Below are 16,243 nucleotides of genomic sequence, written 5' to 3' on the forward strand. Positions count from 1 at the left end.
CCTCGACGCCGTTACTCTCAATCCCCGGTCTCAACTCCAAGCTCACACCATGCTGGTTCTGCGCTGCTCCATGGTGCACCTGTTATCTGCAGTTTGTCTTGGTATATGCTCCGTCAATGCTGCATCGATTTTGGCAAGTTCCGCATCTGTCAAGCGTTCAGTGCACGAACTTCGGACTTCGTATGACTATGTCATTATCGGTGGAGGCACGTCAGGGCTAGTGGTTGCGAACCGATTAACAGAAGACCCATCCGGTGCGTGGAATAACCTGAGGGAACCTTTTTCCCTCTCCTGACCATCCTATTAGTGAACGTTCTCGTTGTCGAGTATGGCTACTTTGGCGACGATCCCTGCATCTGGATGCCAACTTCCCCAGTCGCGCGAATAACAGGACCGTCATGCACGAGGCACCGGTTCGTTGAGCCCACTGTACCCCAGCCAGGCATCAACAATGCATCGACAGTGTATATGCTTGGAGCTGTCGTAGGTGGAAGCTCTGCGATTAACGGGATGGTATTCGATCGCGGCACAAAGGCCGATTACGATTCCTGGGAAGAATTGGGGAATCCAGGATGGGGCTGGGATGGGTTGTTTGAGTATTTCAAAAAGAGTGCGACGTGGACGCCACCGAGCAGAGAGGCTGTTGAGAAATATGGTTACACCTGGGACGAGGCAGCCTACGGTGGCGGGCCGATACAAGCCACGCTCAGCAATTTCCAGTGGCCAAATTTCAGTACGTTTATCTTTTCGATGGGTCTGCTTGATGCTAGAGAACTGATATATCTATAGAGTTCATGTGGGACGCGTGGGACGATCTCAATATCACTGGTCCCAAGGACCATGCCCTCGGTCAGGCAGTCGGTCTATTCTGGCTCCCTGCATCGCAGCATTCCAAGAACCAGACCAGGTCATATGCGAGGTACGGATACTACGACCCTGTCCGGGAGAGGCCCAACTATCATCTCTTTATCGGCCACAAGGCTGAAAAGATTCTGCTGTCATCGAGGAGCGCAGTCGAAGGCGTTGTGATATACGATCGAGACAAGCCTGACGAGAAATCCGTTGTCAAAGCAAAGAGGGAGACCATTCTGGCAGCCGGAGGAGCCCACACGCCTCAGCTTCTGCAGTTAAGTGGGATAGGCCCAAAAGCCATTTTGGAGGCAGCAGGAATCCAAACCAGAGTCGACCTCCCCGGCGTTGGCGAGAATTTTCAGGATCATCCGCAAGCTAAGTTGATTTGCAACTGTATGCTGCTGTTCTCTTCTGGAGATCCTGTCACTCACTAGCCGTAGACACAAATGACTTCTGGCCGAATCAAGGGACACTGGAAACCAACCAGACCTTTCAAGCCGAAGCCCTCGCCCAATACAACACCAACAAAACGGGACCTCTGACGCTCTCCATGTCCAATGCTGTCGTCTTCCTGCCTCTGAACGGAACGCACTCCTCCCCGGAATCCTTCCTCGCCAAACTCGCAGCGCAGGAACCAGGGGCATACCTGCCTCCAAGCCTTCCCTCGACTGTTGTGGCAGGCTATGCAGCCCAGAAGAAAGTCCTCGCCTCCCTCTACGCCAGGAATGATGCTGCCATCTACGAGTCCCCGTTCAATGGCGCCTGTTCTCGCACCGTCATTCTCCAGAAACCGCTGTCTAGAGGGAATATCCACATCAACGGGAGCAATCCTTATGGCCCCCCTATAATCGATTTCCGCGTGTACAGCAATCCCCTGGATGTGGAGTACGCCATCGAAGGCGTCAAGTTCACGCGCAAATTACTTAAAACAGCGTCGCTGGCTCCTCTGCAGCCAGTGGAGCTGGGTCCGGGGCCAAACGTCACTGATACGGCAGGATTGGAAGCACACGTGCGTGCCACATCTGGTCCAACGAGTTTTCATGTATCGGGCACGGCTGCCATGCTGCCCAGGGAGTTGGGAGGCGTCGTGGCACCAGATCTCAGGGTGTATGGGACGAAGGGACTCAGTGTTGTGGACGCAAGTATCATGCCGCTGATTCCGAGTGCACATTTGAGTGCGACGGTTTACGCGGTTGCGGAGAAGGTAAGTCGACAGATCAAACTGTGTTTTCAACTTGTTTAAACGTACAATGCTAATCTAACTAGGCGTCGGATATCATTAAGAAGAGAGCTAAACGAAGTTAGTCTGATGCTCATGTACGACCCTTCCTTCAGTCATCGATTCCCTATGTGCGAACTCTCCAGTGATTCTTCGTTTTACATTTCCCGATCAACATTTGCACTCGATTGGTGGATCTTCTGAGTCCGGGCGAACCTGGGGTGCTTCCTGAATGTCTCTCAAACGGGATCCCATGTGCTTCGCTTTCTTGGGGCCCATAACCATGATACCCGCTCCCTTTCAGCTCTGCTCCCAACCCTTCACAGCTCCTCAACCGCTCAAGATTCCCCCGTCGACCTTCAAATCACCTCCAGTCATAAATTTTGAATCCTCGCTCGCCAGAAAAGCCACCACGCTGGCGATATCGTCGACTCGTGCAAATCTCCCCAAAGGAATAGCATTCTTCATACTCTCCAACTCCTCCTGCGTCTCCACCGTTTCGGAAATGGTACTAGCCAGGCCACTGGGATGGATGGTGTTGACCCTGATTCCGTACGGGCCCAGCTCATTGGCAGCTGTGGCAGCGAGGCCGTTCAGAGCGGCTTTGGAGGTAGCGTCGAGGACGTAACCGGGACTGCCCCGGAGTCCTACTATCGAGGAGGCGAGGATGATGGAGCCGCCGTGGCCCAGCTCGCGCATTACGAGAGCTGCGTGTTTTAGGCCCAAGAAGGCTGTCATATAGTTAGTCGTCAAAATCCATACCTTCTCACAACATCCTTCCAAGACGTCTCCTGAGGAAGGGCACACCCACCAGACTTGACATTCAACGGCATGATCTTCTCATAATCCTCCTCCGTCGTCTCGAATATGCTCTTGGGCACATGTGACGCATACGGTACCCCGGCGCCCAGGAACGCCGTATCCAGCCTCCCGAACGCAGCCACCGTCTTCCGCATGGCCTCCTCCACGGCCTGCTCCACCGTCACATCGGCCACAATGGTCAGGATCCGCGACCGCACCGCCTGCCCCGTCTGCAGCAAGTTCTTCAGGTCTTCAACAACGGCCCGCAGCGCCTCGGCACTGATGTCTACGAGGCAGACGTTGGCGCCCTCGCGGAGCAGACGACGGGCCGTTTCGTGGCCTATCTTGCCAGCGCCGCCGGTGATGAGGGCGACGAGGCCGCTGAGGCGGAAGACGGGTAGGGGGCCGTTGGGACTGAGTTGGGCGAGGGATTTTGGGGTGCTGGGTCGGGGGACGGCGTTGGCGTGGATACTGAGTTCCGAGACGGATTGCGGGAGGTGTGGGCGTGTCAGGTTGGAGCTTGCCATGGTGATTTGTAGGTGGAGATGGTGTGCATTCTCTTGCTATGGGACACGACTACCTGAGGATTTTCATCGAGGTGAATTTTTTTTCCCTCGCGGGTGTGGAAATAATGGAGTTGCTCGGCGGTGATATGCGACGTCATTATGGGCCCTTCGAGGTGGATCCATGGGTCGCCCCGCCTTGATCTCGGCAGTTTATTCTAAGTATATACTCAATAGCTACTAGGTATCTACTAGTAGTACACAAGTATGAACCCAAGCTGTAGCAACGGTTATAGTCTCATGTTGCAGCACAGCAACATCGGCAATCTTCAGCATGCTCGAGCTCGCCAGGCCATACAACATGCGCTGTATGCTGTAGTGTTTTACCTTCGATGTTTCATTCCAACTTTCTACGAATGACATACCGCAAACAGCAAAAACCACACACTACCAATCCAAGAAATAATCAATCCCATCCGCCAGCGCCGCCGCACCAACCGCCGCATGATCGCTGGACGGATAGGGCCGCAAACTCACATTCCGCAACTTGGGGCTGTCTTTGATCGCAGCGTACAGCTGGTTGCTCAGCGTGACCATTTGCAGCGACTCGTAGAGACTCTTGCGCGCTTGGAACTCGGCCTGCGTCTCCGTCCGCCGCTTCACGGGGTACTGTTCCAGGACCCCATAGCTGATCTGGAAAGCTGGCTTGGTAGGTAGAGGAGGGGGCGTGGTGGCGTTTGTCAGGGGTCCCAGCTGGTTGAGAATGTATCCATGGTTCCAATACAGGGCGGGGGAAGCGGAAAGGAAGGTGTCGAAGAGATCTGGGCGCATGAGCAGAGCGTAGAGGACGAACAGGCCACCGAACGAGTGCCCGTACAGAGCATCGCGAGAGAAATCGACGTTAGCAAAGACCGTGTTGCGGACCCAGGGGCGGAGAACCTCGTCGATGAATTCGATGAAGTTGTCCGCGTTGGAGGGGACGCCGGGGAGGGGCGCGGGAGGGCAGGTCGCGCAGACTGGCGGCTGGAAATCGTAGCCGCGGCGAAGGCTGTAAGGTGAGTCGGGGATGGTGTCGGGGTATCCAATGCTGACGATGATGGTGTCCGGCTGAGCGGACTCGACGGGTCGACGTCGACGGAACGCTTCTGTGGCGGTCATGCCCAATGCGTTGCCATCGAGAACATACCTATTCGACATCAGTACAGGATACAGCATGTATTGGCTTGACGCTAGAGACCACTCACATGGTGTCCACGGTGCTGTCAACGTTGGTCGACGTCCAGTTCAAAGGATACGCAAGCTGCACCTGGTACTCCCAAGTTCCATTGGTAACATTCCAAAACTGCACATTTGGAAATACAGTTCCCGGAAACGAGGTAACCAGAGGGTGGAACGACCAAGTTCCGATCGACATATTCACGAGAAGTTTTAGAGACTCAGAGGTTTGCGACGATCGTACGAAAAGCCGTCCGAAAGGCTCCAGTCTGCAAGGTATGGTGGTGCTACATCCTTTTGTAGTCACGTTCGGCCTTTCGCTTGCAAGCCAAGCTACCAGCTCAACGAAAGGCGTTCCACGGAGCAGGCGGTGTGAAGAACTAGCGATGAACAGCTGTGGGGTGAAAGCTTGTTCACTGCGTGAGGCCGTAGCGCGGTCTTGTCTGAAGCCCTGCTCCCCGAAGACCGGGTCCCGAAGACGTTAGCATGGAAGCTGTACCGCAAGTTCTAGCCGGTACTTTTGCTTGGGATTCCAGTCGTTGATACTACAGGTGCTTATGTTGTCGAATCCCGTTCGAATTGCACTACGCCAAAGCTTGCTCGGCGTATCTCTACCCGTCAATTGTTCGTGACTGCGCGAGCAAGATGCTTAAGCGAGGCGAGAAAGGCCTCGGACGAGCTTTCTTTTGAAAATTTCAATAAGCCAGACATCCTGTATATGCACGCAGCATGTTCATGCGAGTCAAAACTCTACTGTTGAGCGAGCGGGGCAGGCCCTTCGCATGCCATTCGATTGGGCCCTGACTCTGGCAAAAGGAATTTTGGACAGCAGGAGGATCCAGACTGCCGTAAGAACATTGAACTCCTGGTCGGATCGTTAGGTTTCTGCGAGTTGGAACACCCCATCTACTCCGTACAGGCGGGGTTGCTGAGAGTCTGGCTGCCACGCTACCGCCCGTGCGCTGCGGCGGATACATGTCTCCGGGAATGGGGCTGAAGGGCCCCAGCCCTGAGGCAATTCCCATGTCGATCCGTCTGTTTGAGCAAAGCAACTGTTGGCGGATTCCAGCTGGAGTTGCTCGGCTAGCAGGCTAGGTGCTGAGAACTCAGGGCAGAGTCCGCAGCGAGAGGAAGACAGAGAGGACTTCAAGCCATGTCTTTACGAATGACGCCTGAGATATATCACGTGATAACAGCATTCACTTGCTGGGTACGGGTCGCCCCGCTCGGGAATGACTCGCGAGAAGGCGCGATGCCGCACGTGGTGAAGAGGCTTACAGGGTCGGATGCACTGACCATCGTATGCCAGGGTAGACATCTGCCGCATGGTTGAAGTCATTATTGCACTCCTAAACGGTTCCAAGACAGGAGCAAAAGTCGGACAGGACATCGTCGGTGGTTGCGCTCTGAGATATCGACATGCCGCAAATAAAGGTCCAGTACGAAGCCCTATCTATGCATAGAATAGGGAATCTGTGTGCTTGTGAGCAGGACATAGGAAGGGAAGACGACTTGGGAGGCTTCGTGAAGACCTTCCTTTCCCCATTCTGACCTTATTCTCTGCCCTGTCGTACTAACTTCTTCTTGCTCTTCAATCCGCAATGTGCCATCAGGGTCCGGTATGAAAGGTGGAAAATCCAGCGAACGGGAGCACGTATGAATCATCTTCGTGAAGTACGGCGGCCTATCCCTGAAAACGCGAGGCCACCACGATAGGGGAAAGATGAAAAAAGCGATGATCCTTGCTGTTCGAGCAGTTGGTGAGCTATACATCCACACTCACCTTGGCCCGGATGAAGAACTCCGCCTCCGCATATTATTCCCAGCTTGCGGACGGACGACACCACAAGGGCGGTTACCAGTGAAGCGCTTGGGATTCCGGGACGCCGCCGTCATCATGGGATGCTGGTATTTAGAGTTGTAGTAAACGATCTGGCAAATGATGGTAAGCCAATAATAGCATTCTGCAATGGAAAACTCATGGGGTATATACTCGGCCACCTGCACTTCCTACCAAAGTGACCATCCAAACGCCCTCAACGCCCAAAGCTACAATCAAGAACCAACAGCCACCCTCATCCTTACCTCAAAACTTCATCGTAGGAATGAACCCCTGCGAATCCTTCTCCATTTGTTCCGCACTCTGCTTGAAGGCCGCCAAGCCCGCCAGAATCCCGGCCACCATGAAGCACAACGAGATGAGCGACCAGATGACGCCCCAGCACTGTGAAGAGCCGCCGTAGCGCTTGGCGAATACGCTGGCATCCGAGGAATTGACTTTGCGTAGGATGAGGTCGTCGCAGATGTCCCAGACGGAATAGAGAGAGGACATGACGCCGATGAAAAGCTGCCGGATTGTTAACCTTGACGACGGAACGGGAGACGGATCGCCGAACAACTAATCGACCGAAAGAAAATTTGACCACCGATTGAAAGCTTGACGGGCCAGAGTAGCAGAAAAAGAGAGGCAAGACATACCACAACGAACCTCAACGCCTCCGCATGCTTGATGAACCAACAAGCAACCAACAACCCCACCGCAAGCAAAATCGTCACGATAGTCAACCAATCCTTCCTCGCCCACCACAGGGTCAGCAGGAAGCACACTCCTAGGACAATACTCGCCACCTTGCTGGCGACGATGTTGAAGCCGCAGAACGTCAGAAGGGCGCCGATGAGGCTGGAACCCAGGTACCCTGCCGGTAGCGTGAAGGCTTGCTTCCCGCCGAGCATGTGCGTGACGCCCCCCTCGTGAGGGTCGAGAGAAATGCTCTTGACTTTTCCACCCGTGAGGACTGCGGTAATGGCATGGCCTGGGAGGGTGTGAGTATGCGGACTTGTGCAGTGGATCAGTCTTCTTCCTCTCCTCATCGTCTTATATCTGTTCTTCTCGTAACAGCTTCGCCACAGTACTCTCTATTCTTCGCTTTTCCCCCAATATTCCTTCTTTCCTACCCATGTGTGCTTTTGGGAATGGCGACTTACCAAACTCATGAAAAGCAATAACAAGCATCTATCCCACGTCAGCTACCCACTTTCACCTTGACTACTCCCCGTCCCAAGATCGTTCAACCATATCATCTCATCCCCCTGAAACACCCTTACCCATCTTCTTACCAGACACAAAGACGTGAACAAACCTTAAAAGGCCACAACACCCACCTCACATACGGCAAATTCCAGAGCAACGCAATGACAACCACATACGCCGCAATCACGCCTAAGGTCACACCCTGCGTCTTATTGACGCTCAACCCCCTCTTCGCCAGATGCATATCGATATGTGGCTGTGCAATGGCAGGCCCGGCCGTTAGCAGTGCGCGGCGGGCGAGTTGGGCGAGCTGCGCGGGTGGAGGCATGGTACTCTAGTAAGTGAAGGACGGAACGAGAGTGAGGACTACTAACGAAGGCCTATGGGAAAGAAAACTGAAGAATGAAGTCAGCTGGAAAGGAAAGGCTGTGAATGTATGTGGTTGTTTATTAGGGGTGCTCAAGGATAGGGAGAGGATGATCGCTAGCGGGCTGACGTGTACGCGTACGACGTTGTGCGCCACAGTGCGGCGCAGATCGGCTATTTTTGGGTATAGTATAAAAGAGGAGGGTTGGTGATCATCGCAGAATCTACCACTTTGTAGAAATAATGGATTCCGTTTGTTTTGTGATATCCTTATAAGGAGGATCCTGATTATGCAAAAGTACTACTGTGAGAGAATTCCTACATTTGCATTCAGGGTTGGCTGAAATGGTAGATGCATGTCTTCCGCCCCAATGCAGGACTCTCAAGATGACTCTCATGCGACATGTACAATGGATTTGACCCTCCAGAAAAAACATCGATTCTCCCTGGGAAAATCTCTCCTCCAGAACCCCTCCCATATCCATCACAGACAGATCTCCCCTCCCTCCTCCAATCACATCACTACGAATCAAAAATCGCACCATAAGCCGGAATCCCCCTACTCTCCAGCCTATACACAAGACTCGTCGTGACCTTCTTATTGCTAATCACACACACCGCCTCCGCCCGACTCTCCTTCCACATCTTCCACGCTTCGAGCGCCATATCGGGTTTCCCCTGCGTCCTCGTGTTGTGAATGATGGCTTTAGGGTCTGTATCGAGCACCGCGTCTATAATCTCCTTGCCGAACGTCTGCTCCGGGTTCGGTGCTGTCCAGAGAATGCGGCACGGAGTCTTCTTGGCCAGGATGACGGCAAGACAGGGGCCGATGCCGGAGCCCGTTGCGACGAGGACGATGGATTTGAATAGCGTGGCGATGCGGAGGACGCCGCAGGCGGGAATGCCACGGACCCAGATGGAAGTCGGTGCGCGTTCGATGGTGCGTTTGGTGAAGTCGCCGGCGCTGCTGACGACGAGGGAGAAGCCCTTGCCGCTGGGATTGGTTATGGTGGCGAAGCCATGCCAGTCCATGAGAGGCCGTTCGGCGATGCGCACAGAGGTACCAACGACGGGTGTGGTGTAGTCGAAATGTAAGCGGATGGCGTGACTGGAGAGTACTTCGGACCGTACGGGAACTTTGCGAAGCAGGACCCAGGGGAAAAGGATGACCATCGTCACCACAGCGAGCAGCCAAACGGGAGGCGAGTATCGGTAGGCAATTGTAGGAGGGAGGTCGTATTGGAACGTCTTGGTTGTTAGGAATGCCTGGATCCAGAGTAGCAATAGAGCAGTCCACCCGCCGAATCGGTGGATCAGCTCCCAGGCATCATGATGTTGTGCCCGCATCGTGGGGTGCGACATTGAAACCATAGCTATGAAGATAATCATGATTATGTAGGTCAGAATTAGGGATGGGACATCGATGCATCGGATTTCCGGGGGTTTGGTCATTTCCATGCTGCCTCCAATGGTGAATATGAAAAACCACATCGTGGCAGCAATTGCGCATCCACTATGTATTCCGCCGATGTGGAATATCCGTGCGCAGTGCCGTCGGATGGCGAGTGGCCATGAAGTTGGGACTGAGCAGAAGATGGTGAAGAGAAGGTTGATGACTAGCTCAGACCGCATGAGCACAGCCATGGTGAGGTTGGCTGCAGTTGCAGTTGCAATATCTGCCATCATATATCTGTCCTTTTTGACGCGTAGATAAAGGATAGTTGCTGCTGCCGCAACGTTTGCGATAACGGCAAATGTAAAGAATTTCCTGTAAACAATCAGAACCCGATGTCGTAGCCATCTCTGTCCACGGAAGCCGTTCTTCGCAGGAAGTGTCTCCGGCTCGTCATCGACACTGGCAATGGATACGTTGAACTCCGAAAGTCGGCTCGATATGACGACCGCATCGACGTCGACTCCTTTTTCGGCATCCCGCTGTGAAACGAAGCTCGCTGAGGCGGGGTAGTACAAACGTTCCGTCCTGAGTGTGGATTGTCTGTGGACCAGGCTTGTTCTGGTAGGGCGGAGGGCCAAAGCAGCGAGCTGCTGTTTGTTGACTTTTCCATTGTCAGTCAACGGGATTGAAGAAAGATATGTCCATCGTTCGGGTACAGAGTAATAGGGCAAATGTCGTCTAACGAACGCATCTAGGTCGTGCTCATCAATGAGTGTTGTCGTGGCGTAAAACCCATATAGTAAATCATCAATCAGGGTGGCACATGCTCTTGTGATGCCGGGGAATTTCTAGTTAAGGTCAATCAGTGGCCAGATGATAGAAAGGAGAAACTTACCTCCATGACTGCAGCTACGCCGTCAAGTTCGACGCGAAAGCCCTACCCTCGTTAGTGTTATAGCCCGGGATAGATATGTTGACGCACCTTGATTTTTACTTGATCATCTATCCGGCCGAATGTGTTCAAGGAGCCATCCTCCCGCCAGCTGACGATGTCGCCCGTCGAGAACATAATGCTTCTGGAAATGGTGAGCGAAGACCCACTGCTTATGCTTGAAACTCACCCATCATCTGCGAACTTGTCTCTCTTATACCGACTGGCAGTAAGTTCAGGAAGATTGATGTAGCCTCGAGATACTCCGGCGCCGCCAACCCACATTGTGCCTTTGGAACCAATCGGCAGTGGATTCTCGTCTTCGTCCAAGACATAAACGGTAGTGTTTGGAAGCGGTCGGCCAATTGAGAGAGGTGTACCCGGTACATGTGCGTGGGCGGAATTTAGAATGGTGACTTCAGTTGGTCCGCATATATTGTAATAGAAGGCGCTCTTTGCCCATTCGTCTGCCAGTCTGAACTTTGATCAGTTCTCATTCCTGGAGGGTTGAACATATGCTTACGATTGAGGACATGGCTCGCCTCCTGAAACCACGGTTTTGATGTTGGGATAATCTTTCCTCCGGTACTTTGATAGGATCGAAGGCGTTGTGATGACCACGTCGACTTCGCGCAGCGTATCTTCCCAATTCCTGTCCCTGATATGCAATGTCCCTCCGTTCATAAGACAGGCGAGTATCTCCCAAGCTCCTACACTCAATCAGCGGCTGAATAGGATCTTCGTAGTGTATAGACCGACCCATATCGAATGCAATGTTAAGTACTTGAGCGACGTTGGTACCTGGCCCGATGGCCAATTTTCCAGGCTCAAGAAGCAAAGTATTTGTCACGTTTCTATGCATAACATCGACGCCCTTTGGCTTGCCCGTACTTCCTGATAGTTGTCAGTTTCACCCAAGTCAGCAAATTGGTGACATACCCGATGTGTAGATTGCGTAAACACCGTCATTTCCGAGAACCTTCAAGTTCGGCCTCTCTCTCGAGCAAAACGTCTCGACACCCGTTCCCAGTGCTACAATGATGGTGTTCTCCACAGCATGCTGCTTCACAGTGTCCTCAAACTTTGGAAGACAAAGAACGAAGCGAGCCCCACTATCCCTAAGTACGTGCCGCAAAGCTGTTTCCGACGAGACCCCGCCATCGATGGGCACATACTGGCAACCGGCCTTTAAGGTGGCAAAGATACCAACGAGCATCTCCAGCGATCTTTGGACAACAAGACATACTCGTTGACGGGGCTGCAGTCCGGACTCGAGGAGATGGTTCGCTAATCTGTTGGCTGCCACATCTAGCTCTGCATACGTTATCGTTTCTCCCTTAAACCTCGCCGCTATAGCCCTTGGGTTGGCATCCACGGCATGTTCGAACGCCTCATGAACCGTTGTATGAGGGACAGGGAGGGAAGGGCCACGCCCAAATCGAGAAAACAGAACCTGATCACCCGGCGGCAGGCTCTCAAGCCCGTGGAAGGTGGGGACAACTTCCATGCCGTTGTACTGCTGAGCAGTGGAGAGATAAACGTCGGCTACGTTCGAATAAGGGTGCGCGATCCATCGACATCTCAGCGGCTATATGTACCAGTCTCATTGCCAACAAAACTACTTTGCATACGCAATGTACACTCCGGGCACCTGTGCAGTGAAGGAACCACGCGGGCAAGGTATAACGGGACTCCAATAGTCCGGAGCATCTGGCCGGTACACGTTCGCGTGCGATAGAGGGTCCATTATTCCTCTTTCCAAGGTTTGAGGGGTGAATTAAATTGATATTTATGAGATTGGGCGATTAAGCTCGCATAGCTTGCAGGAGATCTCTTGGAAAGGCCTGACGCAGTGCGCTGCAATCTGCAAAATCGACATGCTCCATGGTCATTGGTGCGGAGCTGCAAGCGGAGCGCGGGGAGGGATCATGGGTGGTTGGGTGTTCTGAGGGGTTGCAGGGATGGATGTTTATCCTGGGTAGTGTGAACGGATGACTTCCACAATTGGAAGATGATGCAACTGCTTTGACATAGCAGAGAAGAGCGATTGGAAGAAGAAGAAAATATCGTAATCAAGAAACTTGGAAGCAGGAAGGACTGTTCTTTCCGTGAAAGGTGACTTTCAAAAGAAACGACAGCATGGAAGAGAGAAAGGTTGGGGAACATGTCAACTAGCTCACATGGCGCAATCCACCAGGTATAAGATATTAAAAGCACGTGGAGCGAACCAACACCATCCGTGACGGACATACAGAGCTGGAGTCACGCGCTGTGAAGCGACCAGCGGTTCAGACCGTGTAGGAATCTCTTCCGACATTTGCATCCTACCTGACGGTAGAACCCGTTGGGAGTGAATATATAAACCGGTGAAAATACGTACCCCAAGACTCCAAGACCTCCGTTGAAATCCACGGATACGACGGTGCAAAGCCCACGGCAATGGCATGCGAAATCGACAAGCCATCGGCCGTTATCTCCTCCGTCAGATCAACAGGCGTTGCGATCATTGAGCTCAACCGGCCCAGTAAAAGAAACGCGCTCTCACGGCGCATGATTGCGGATCTTACCGGCACAATGCGTCATCTCGATCTGGACACGAACGTGCGCTGCGTTGTTCTCACAAGCTCCGGCCAGACCCCTTTTAGTGGTAAGTAACACCAGCTGGACGATTGAGTGGTAACTGACATGTGATCTAGCTGGGGCAGACTTAGTCGAGTTAAGCCAACTCACCACTGCTGAAGCGCACCGTATAGGGTGGCTGAGGGATCTCGAGGTTGCGTTCACATCCTTCCGGAAACCAATCATCGCAGCGGTGCGCACCTTTGCTGTGCGTGGCCTCCCTACGTGTCCCATAAGGCTGTCCATAGTAACCAAAGTCCAGTTTGGCGGCGGCTTCGAGATTGCCCTCATGGTAAGCTTGGATAATCCCCAGATTGCCCCGTGCGCAAACGTCGCTCTGACCCCTGTGATGCAGTGCGATATGATACTGGCTTCTGCAGATGCTCAATTTGGGTTTCCCGAAATCAAGCTCGGCACGATTCCTGGATTGGGAGGGACACAGCGGTTGGCCAGAACGATTGGAAAACACAAGGTAAGGGCTGTGCCATAACGGTCGATTTCAAATGTTTCAATGCTTGGCCAGAAGCTTGCAATCTCCCATATTGACTTGTCAGGCTATGGAGCTCATCCTGACTGGTGCTTCGATAAGCGCAGAGGAACTGCTTCGTCTGGGGCTCCTGAACAAGGTCTGCTCGACTGAACAGGATGTGCTGGAAGAATCTCTGAAGATGTCAGAGAAGGTGGCAGCATTCTCTGCGCCGGCCGTTGGGCTGGCAAAGCAAGCTGTGGTGGCGGGTAAGCATTCGTTGCGGCTCCCCACTCTGCGGAGAATTTGGACTGACTGCAGGAAGCTGAGGCCACAACGTTGGATGCGGGGTTGCAGATTGAACGTGCCCTGTATTACTCCAGTTTCTCGCTTGCCGACTGCCAGGAGGGTGTGGCAGCTTTCCTGGAGAAACGAGTTGCTAATTTCCAGCACCAATAGACACATGTACCGGTCTGCTCTTCTTCAAGGATGAGCTCAGCCATCCACTAGGGAATGAGTTGCTCCCTCCTCATCCTCTTGGCATGGTGAAGTCTGCATACTATAGCATGCAGACAGGGTAGGTGTGAATACTCGACGCGGGTAAAGAGGCCGTGTGGGATTTTGCCGGAAGAGCCTTCGGAGCCAGGGGCAGTTTTTGAGCAGGGAAGTCCGTGCCTGTTATAATGCCAGAGCGGAGTGCGGCGTTGAGGGAATCAGTTTGGAACGGAGGAATGAGAGCCCTGGAGATCTGATGTCGTTGGGTTAGCTTGTCCATTTGTGGCACCGCCTAACCAATCATGTGATGGCGTGCACGTGAGGCACACTTGGACTCGCAATAGCTCTATTGATATGTATTGTGTTGAGCACAGAATATGTCTTCAGCATAATTAATAAACTGCACCATCGCAAGTAGTCGGCTGCACCTCAGGCTAAGCCAGCCTAACTAAGCGCGCGCTAGAATTGTACAAAAAATTACACGAAAAAGTGTAGTAGTGCAGGAGTGATACTCTCCTCAAGATAGCTATATAAGAGAGGTTAGTCTTGTACGCGACCGCTCGTTACATACATAGGTAGTTATTTACGGTGTGCTTGCGACGCATCGATTGCCTTTGTACGAACCGGAAAAGTCCACTGACTGCCGTGTGCACCACCGACGACCCAACAGTCTGGCCGCCACACTTGACCCACTCGCTTGTCAACTACGTTACAGTAACATAGTCTTGATCTCTTGGTCGCCTTTTTCCGGCAGCATCAAGCAGAAGTACTTGTAGTTTCAGGCGCACCAGTTGCCGTAACCGTAGACGGCTCTATCGTCGGAGTAGCCGACCATCCCTCCGTATACCTTGGATCTCCCGGGATTGTCGTAATGGGGATCCAGGTCGCAAACGCAGCAGCCGCAGGATGAATCTAAATTATCTTAGTTCAGCTTGCTTCATCTACAGCGTATCCTCAGAACATACCTCACAGCTCCGGTAACCAGGATCGTGCTCCGCAGCCAGGTTTATCAGCTCCGTCGGCAGCAATAGCACCGGGTTGTAATTGAACGGATCTACCGTCGGCGTCGCACACTTCGTAGTAAGCACGTCGTTGCATGTGCTTATCGTGTCATCCCAATCACATATTGTCACTACCGAGCAGCTGCTTGTCGTCGTGACGGGCCAGTTCAACGTGCTAAGCGCGAAAGAGCTCGGATCCCCGTATGTTGGTCTTCTTCTCCGCCTCGCTTTACTTAGCGTGGAGATGGGCGATGGCGGAATCGATAGCGTAAGGGATGTGAGTAGAGAGCCGCAGCCGGTGAACATGTATGTCGGTTGCCCGCGGAACCGCCCGTACAAGGTAGGGATGGATATGTAGATTGAAGGCGATGTGGCTGTGAGGCCGTCGATCACCTTCACCACAGGCGGGCCGGATATTGGTAGTTCGGGCAGTGCAGGGCTAGTCGACACAGGCGTGGTGGTATTCTGGGGGCAGAGAGGTTCGGTTGCCGGCGTAGGCCAGTAGTAGATCTTCATGAGGTCCGCTGTGTCCCCTACAGTAATGCTGCACGGTCCAACGGGATCAGAAGAGCAGTGCCTGTATGTCGTGCACGGGACCGGAAAATCCGCGAGTGAGTCTTCGGTTGTGTGCGTCATGCTCCAGCTGGACCGTAGGCTTGCGCATTCGTCCTCGTTGACCATGCAAGTCGGGGTTGGGCTGGTCATGCTCGACCACGTGGTATACGTTGTTGTCGGGACCCATTCTGTGACCCAAGCGGTGTACTGACGGGCGAGTAGACGAGGGATGTTGTCACAGAAGGTCGAAGTGGGGACGGCTGGGAAGGTGGACCAAAATGCAGAAGGCGTGAGGCTTGTTGTGTACGACTGGGATCCTAGACTCTCAGAGATGGAGGAGTAGCGAGACCAAGATTGGAAGCAAGCCTGAGCAGGAGGTAGAGGAGGCGTGAGGGGGTTCGCTATCCAGGTTAGTACAAAATGCTTTCAAGATAACAATGGATTCGAGCAGAGGAATCCCGCCCAGTTTGCTTAGGAAATGCATTACCAGCTGCACGAGTAATGAGGATTAAGGAAAGGATTTGAGGGCTGAGTGGACGGACCATTTTTAGCAAAGGCATAGGAATGTGTGAAATCCGGGTTTGCACTAGTACTGCTGAGAAGGAATAGACCCTGAGCTACTATATACCTTAAACGGCATCGAAAAGATGAAGTTGCCAAAAGAGGAAATCCTTCCACCATGAAATGCCCAGTTTGACGCAACCCGATCGATAGTCTTCATAGTTCCGTATAGATATCGTGGGTAATGAGTGTAAATGATTGGACGAATGGCGTCGAAGCATCGATGTGAATA

At 53.0% G+C, this 16,243-nt stretch overlaps 7 protein-coding genes across 7 annotated transcripts; 2 read left to right on the top strand and 5 right to left on the bottom strand.

Moving 5' to 3' along the window:
• Positions 1–49: 49 nt before the first annotated feature.
• On the top strand, positions 50–2,157 carry EI97DRAFT_454189 (alcohol oxidase; the record flags this gene model as incomplete). The annotated part of the gene is made up of 5 exons (XM_033800515.1): positions 50–254; positions 308–733; positions 790–1,245; positions 1,293–2,056; positions 2,119–2,157. 5 exons carry the CDS (start codon positions 50–52, stop codon positions 2,155–2,157), a joined length of 1,890 nt encoding a protein of 629 aa, XP_033658499.1.
• Positions 2,117–3,502, bottom strand: EI97DRAFT_429054 (NAD(P)-binding protein). The gene is made up of 2 exons (XM_033797355.1): positions 2,883–3,502; positions 2,117–2,802 (listed from the first exon to the last, which is right to left on the bottom strand). The coding sequence occupies exons 1-2, from the start codon at positions 3,397–3,399 to the stop codon at positions 2,402–2,404; spliced, it is 918 nt and encodes a 305-aa protein (XP_033658500.1). The 5' UTR covers positions 3,400–3,502; the 3' UTR covers positions 2,117–2,401.
• Positions 3,503–3,822: 320 nt separating this feature from the next.
• Positions 3,823–4,789, bottom strand: EI97DRAFT_447082 (siderophore esteras-like protein IroE-like protein; the record flags this gene model as incomplete). Its single annotated transcript, XM_033800068.1, has 2 exons — positions 3,823–4,561; positions 4,620–4,789. The coding sequence occupies 2 exons, from the start codon at positions 4,787–4,789 to the stop codon at positions 3,823–3,825; spliced, it is 909 nt and encodes a 302-aa protein (XP_033658501.1).
• Positions 4,790–6,588: 1,799 nt separating this feature from the next.
• On the bottom strand, positions 6,589–7,856 carry EI97DRAFT_429057 (uncharacterized protein). The gene is made up of 2 exons (XM_033797356.1): positions 7,069–7,856; positions 6,589–6,937 (listed from the first exon to the last, which is right to left on the bottom strand). The coding sequence occupies exons 1-2, from the start codon at positions 7,459–7,461 to the stop codon at positions 6,677–6,679; spliced, it is 654 nt and encodes a 217-aa protein (XP_033658502.1). The 5' UTR covers positions 7,462–7,856; the 3' UTR covers positions 6,589–6,676.
• A 653-nt stretch (positions 7,857–8,509) lies between these two features.
• EI97DRAFT_447085 (acetyl-CoA synthetase-like protein) lies at positions 8,510–11,821 on the bottom strand (the record flags this gene model as incomplete). Its single annotated transcript, XM_033800069.1, has 7 exons — positions 8,510–10,231; positions 10,279–10,320; positions 10,366–10,459; positions 10,505–10,789; positions 10,838–11,024; positions 11,074–11,208; positions 11,254–11,821. The coding sequence occupies 7 exons, from the start codon at positions 11,819–11,821 to the stop codon at positions 8,510–8,512; spliced, it is 3,033 nt and encodes a 1,010-aa protein (XP_033658503.1).
• Positions 11,822–12,507: 686 nt separating this feature from the next.
• Positions 12,508–14,128, top strand: EI97DRAFT_389200 (enoyl-CoA hydratase). The gene is made up of 6 exons (XM_033796200.1): positions 12,508–12,961; positions 13,011–13,141; positions 13,196–13,225; positions 13,289–13,405; positions 13,488–13,668; positions 13,725–14,128. The coding sequence occupies exons 1-6, from the start codon at positions 12,754–12,756 to the stop codon at positions 13,856–13,858; spliced, it is 801 nt and encodes a 266-aa protein (XP_033658504.1). The 5' UTR covers positions 12,508–12,753; the 3' UTR covers positions 13,859–14,128.
• A 295-nt stretch (positions 14,129–14,423) lies between these two features.
• Positions 14,424–15,683, bottom strand: EI97DRAFT_16013 (uncharacterized protein). The gene is made up of 2 exons (XM_033793333.1): positions 14,865–15,683; positions 14,424–14,806 (listed from the first exon to the last, which is right to left on the bottom strand). The coding sequence occupies exons 1-2, from the start codon at positions 15,598–15,600 to the stop codon at positions 14,673–14,675; spliced, it is 870 nt and encodes a 289-aa protein (XP_033658505.1). The 5' UTR covers positions 15,601–15,683; the 3' UTR covers positions 14,424–14,672.
• Positions 15,684–16,243: the final 560 nt, after the last annotated feature.

Source organism: Westerdykella ornata (assembly GCF_010094085.1).
Source record: "Westerdykella ornata strain CBS 379.55 unplaced genomic scaffold EI97scaffold_1, whole genome shotgun sequence".
NCBI classification, from domain to species: Eukaryota; Fungi; Ascomycota; class Dothideomycetes; order Pleosporales; family Sporormiaceae; genus Westerdykella; species Westerdykella ornata.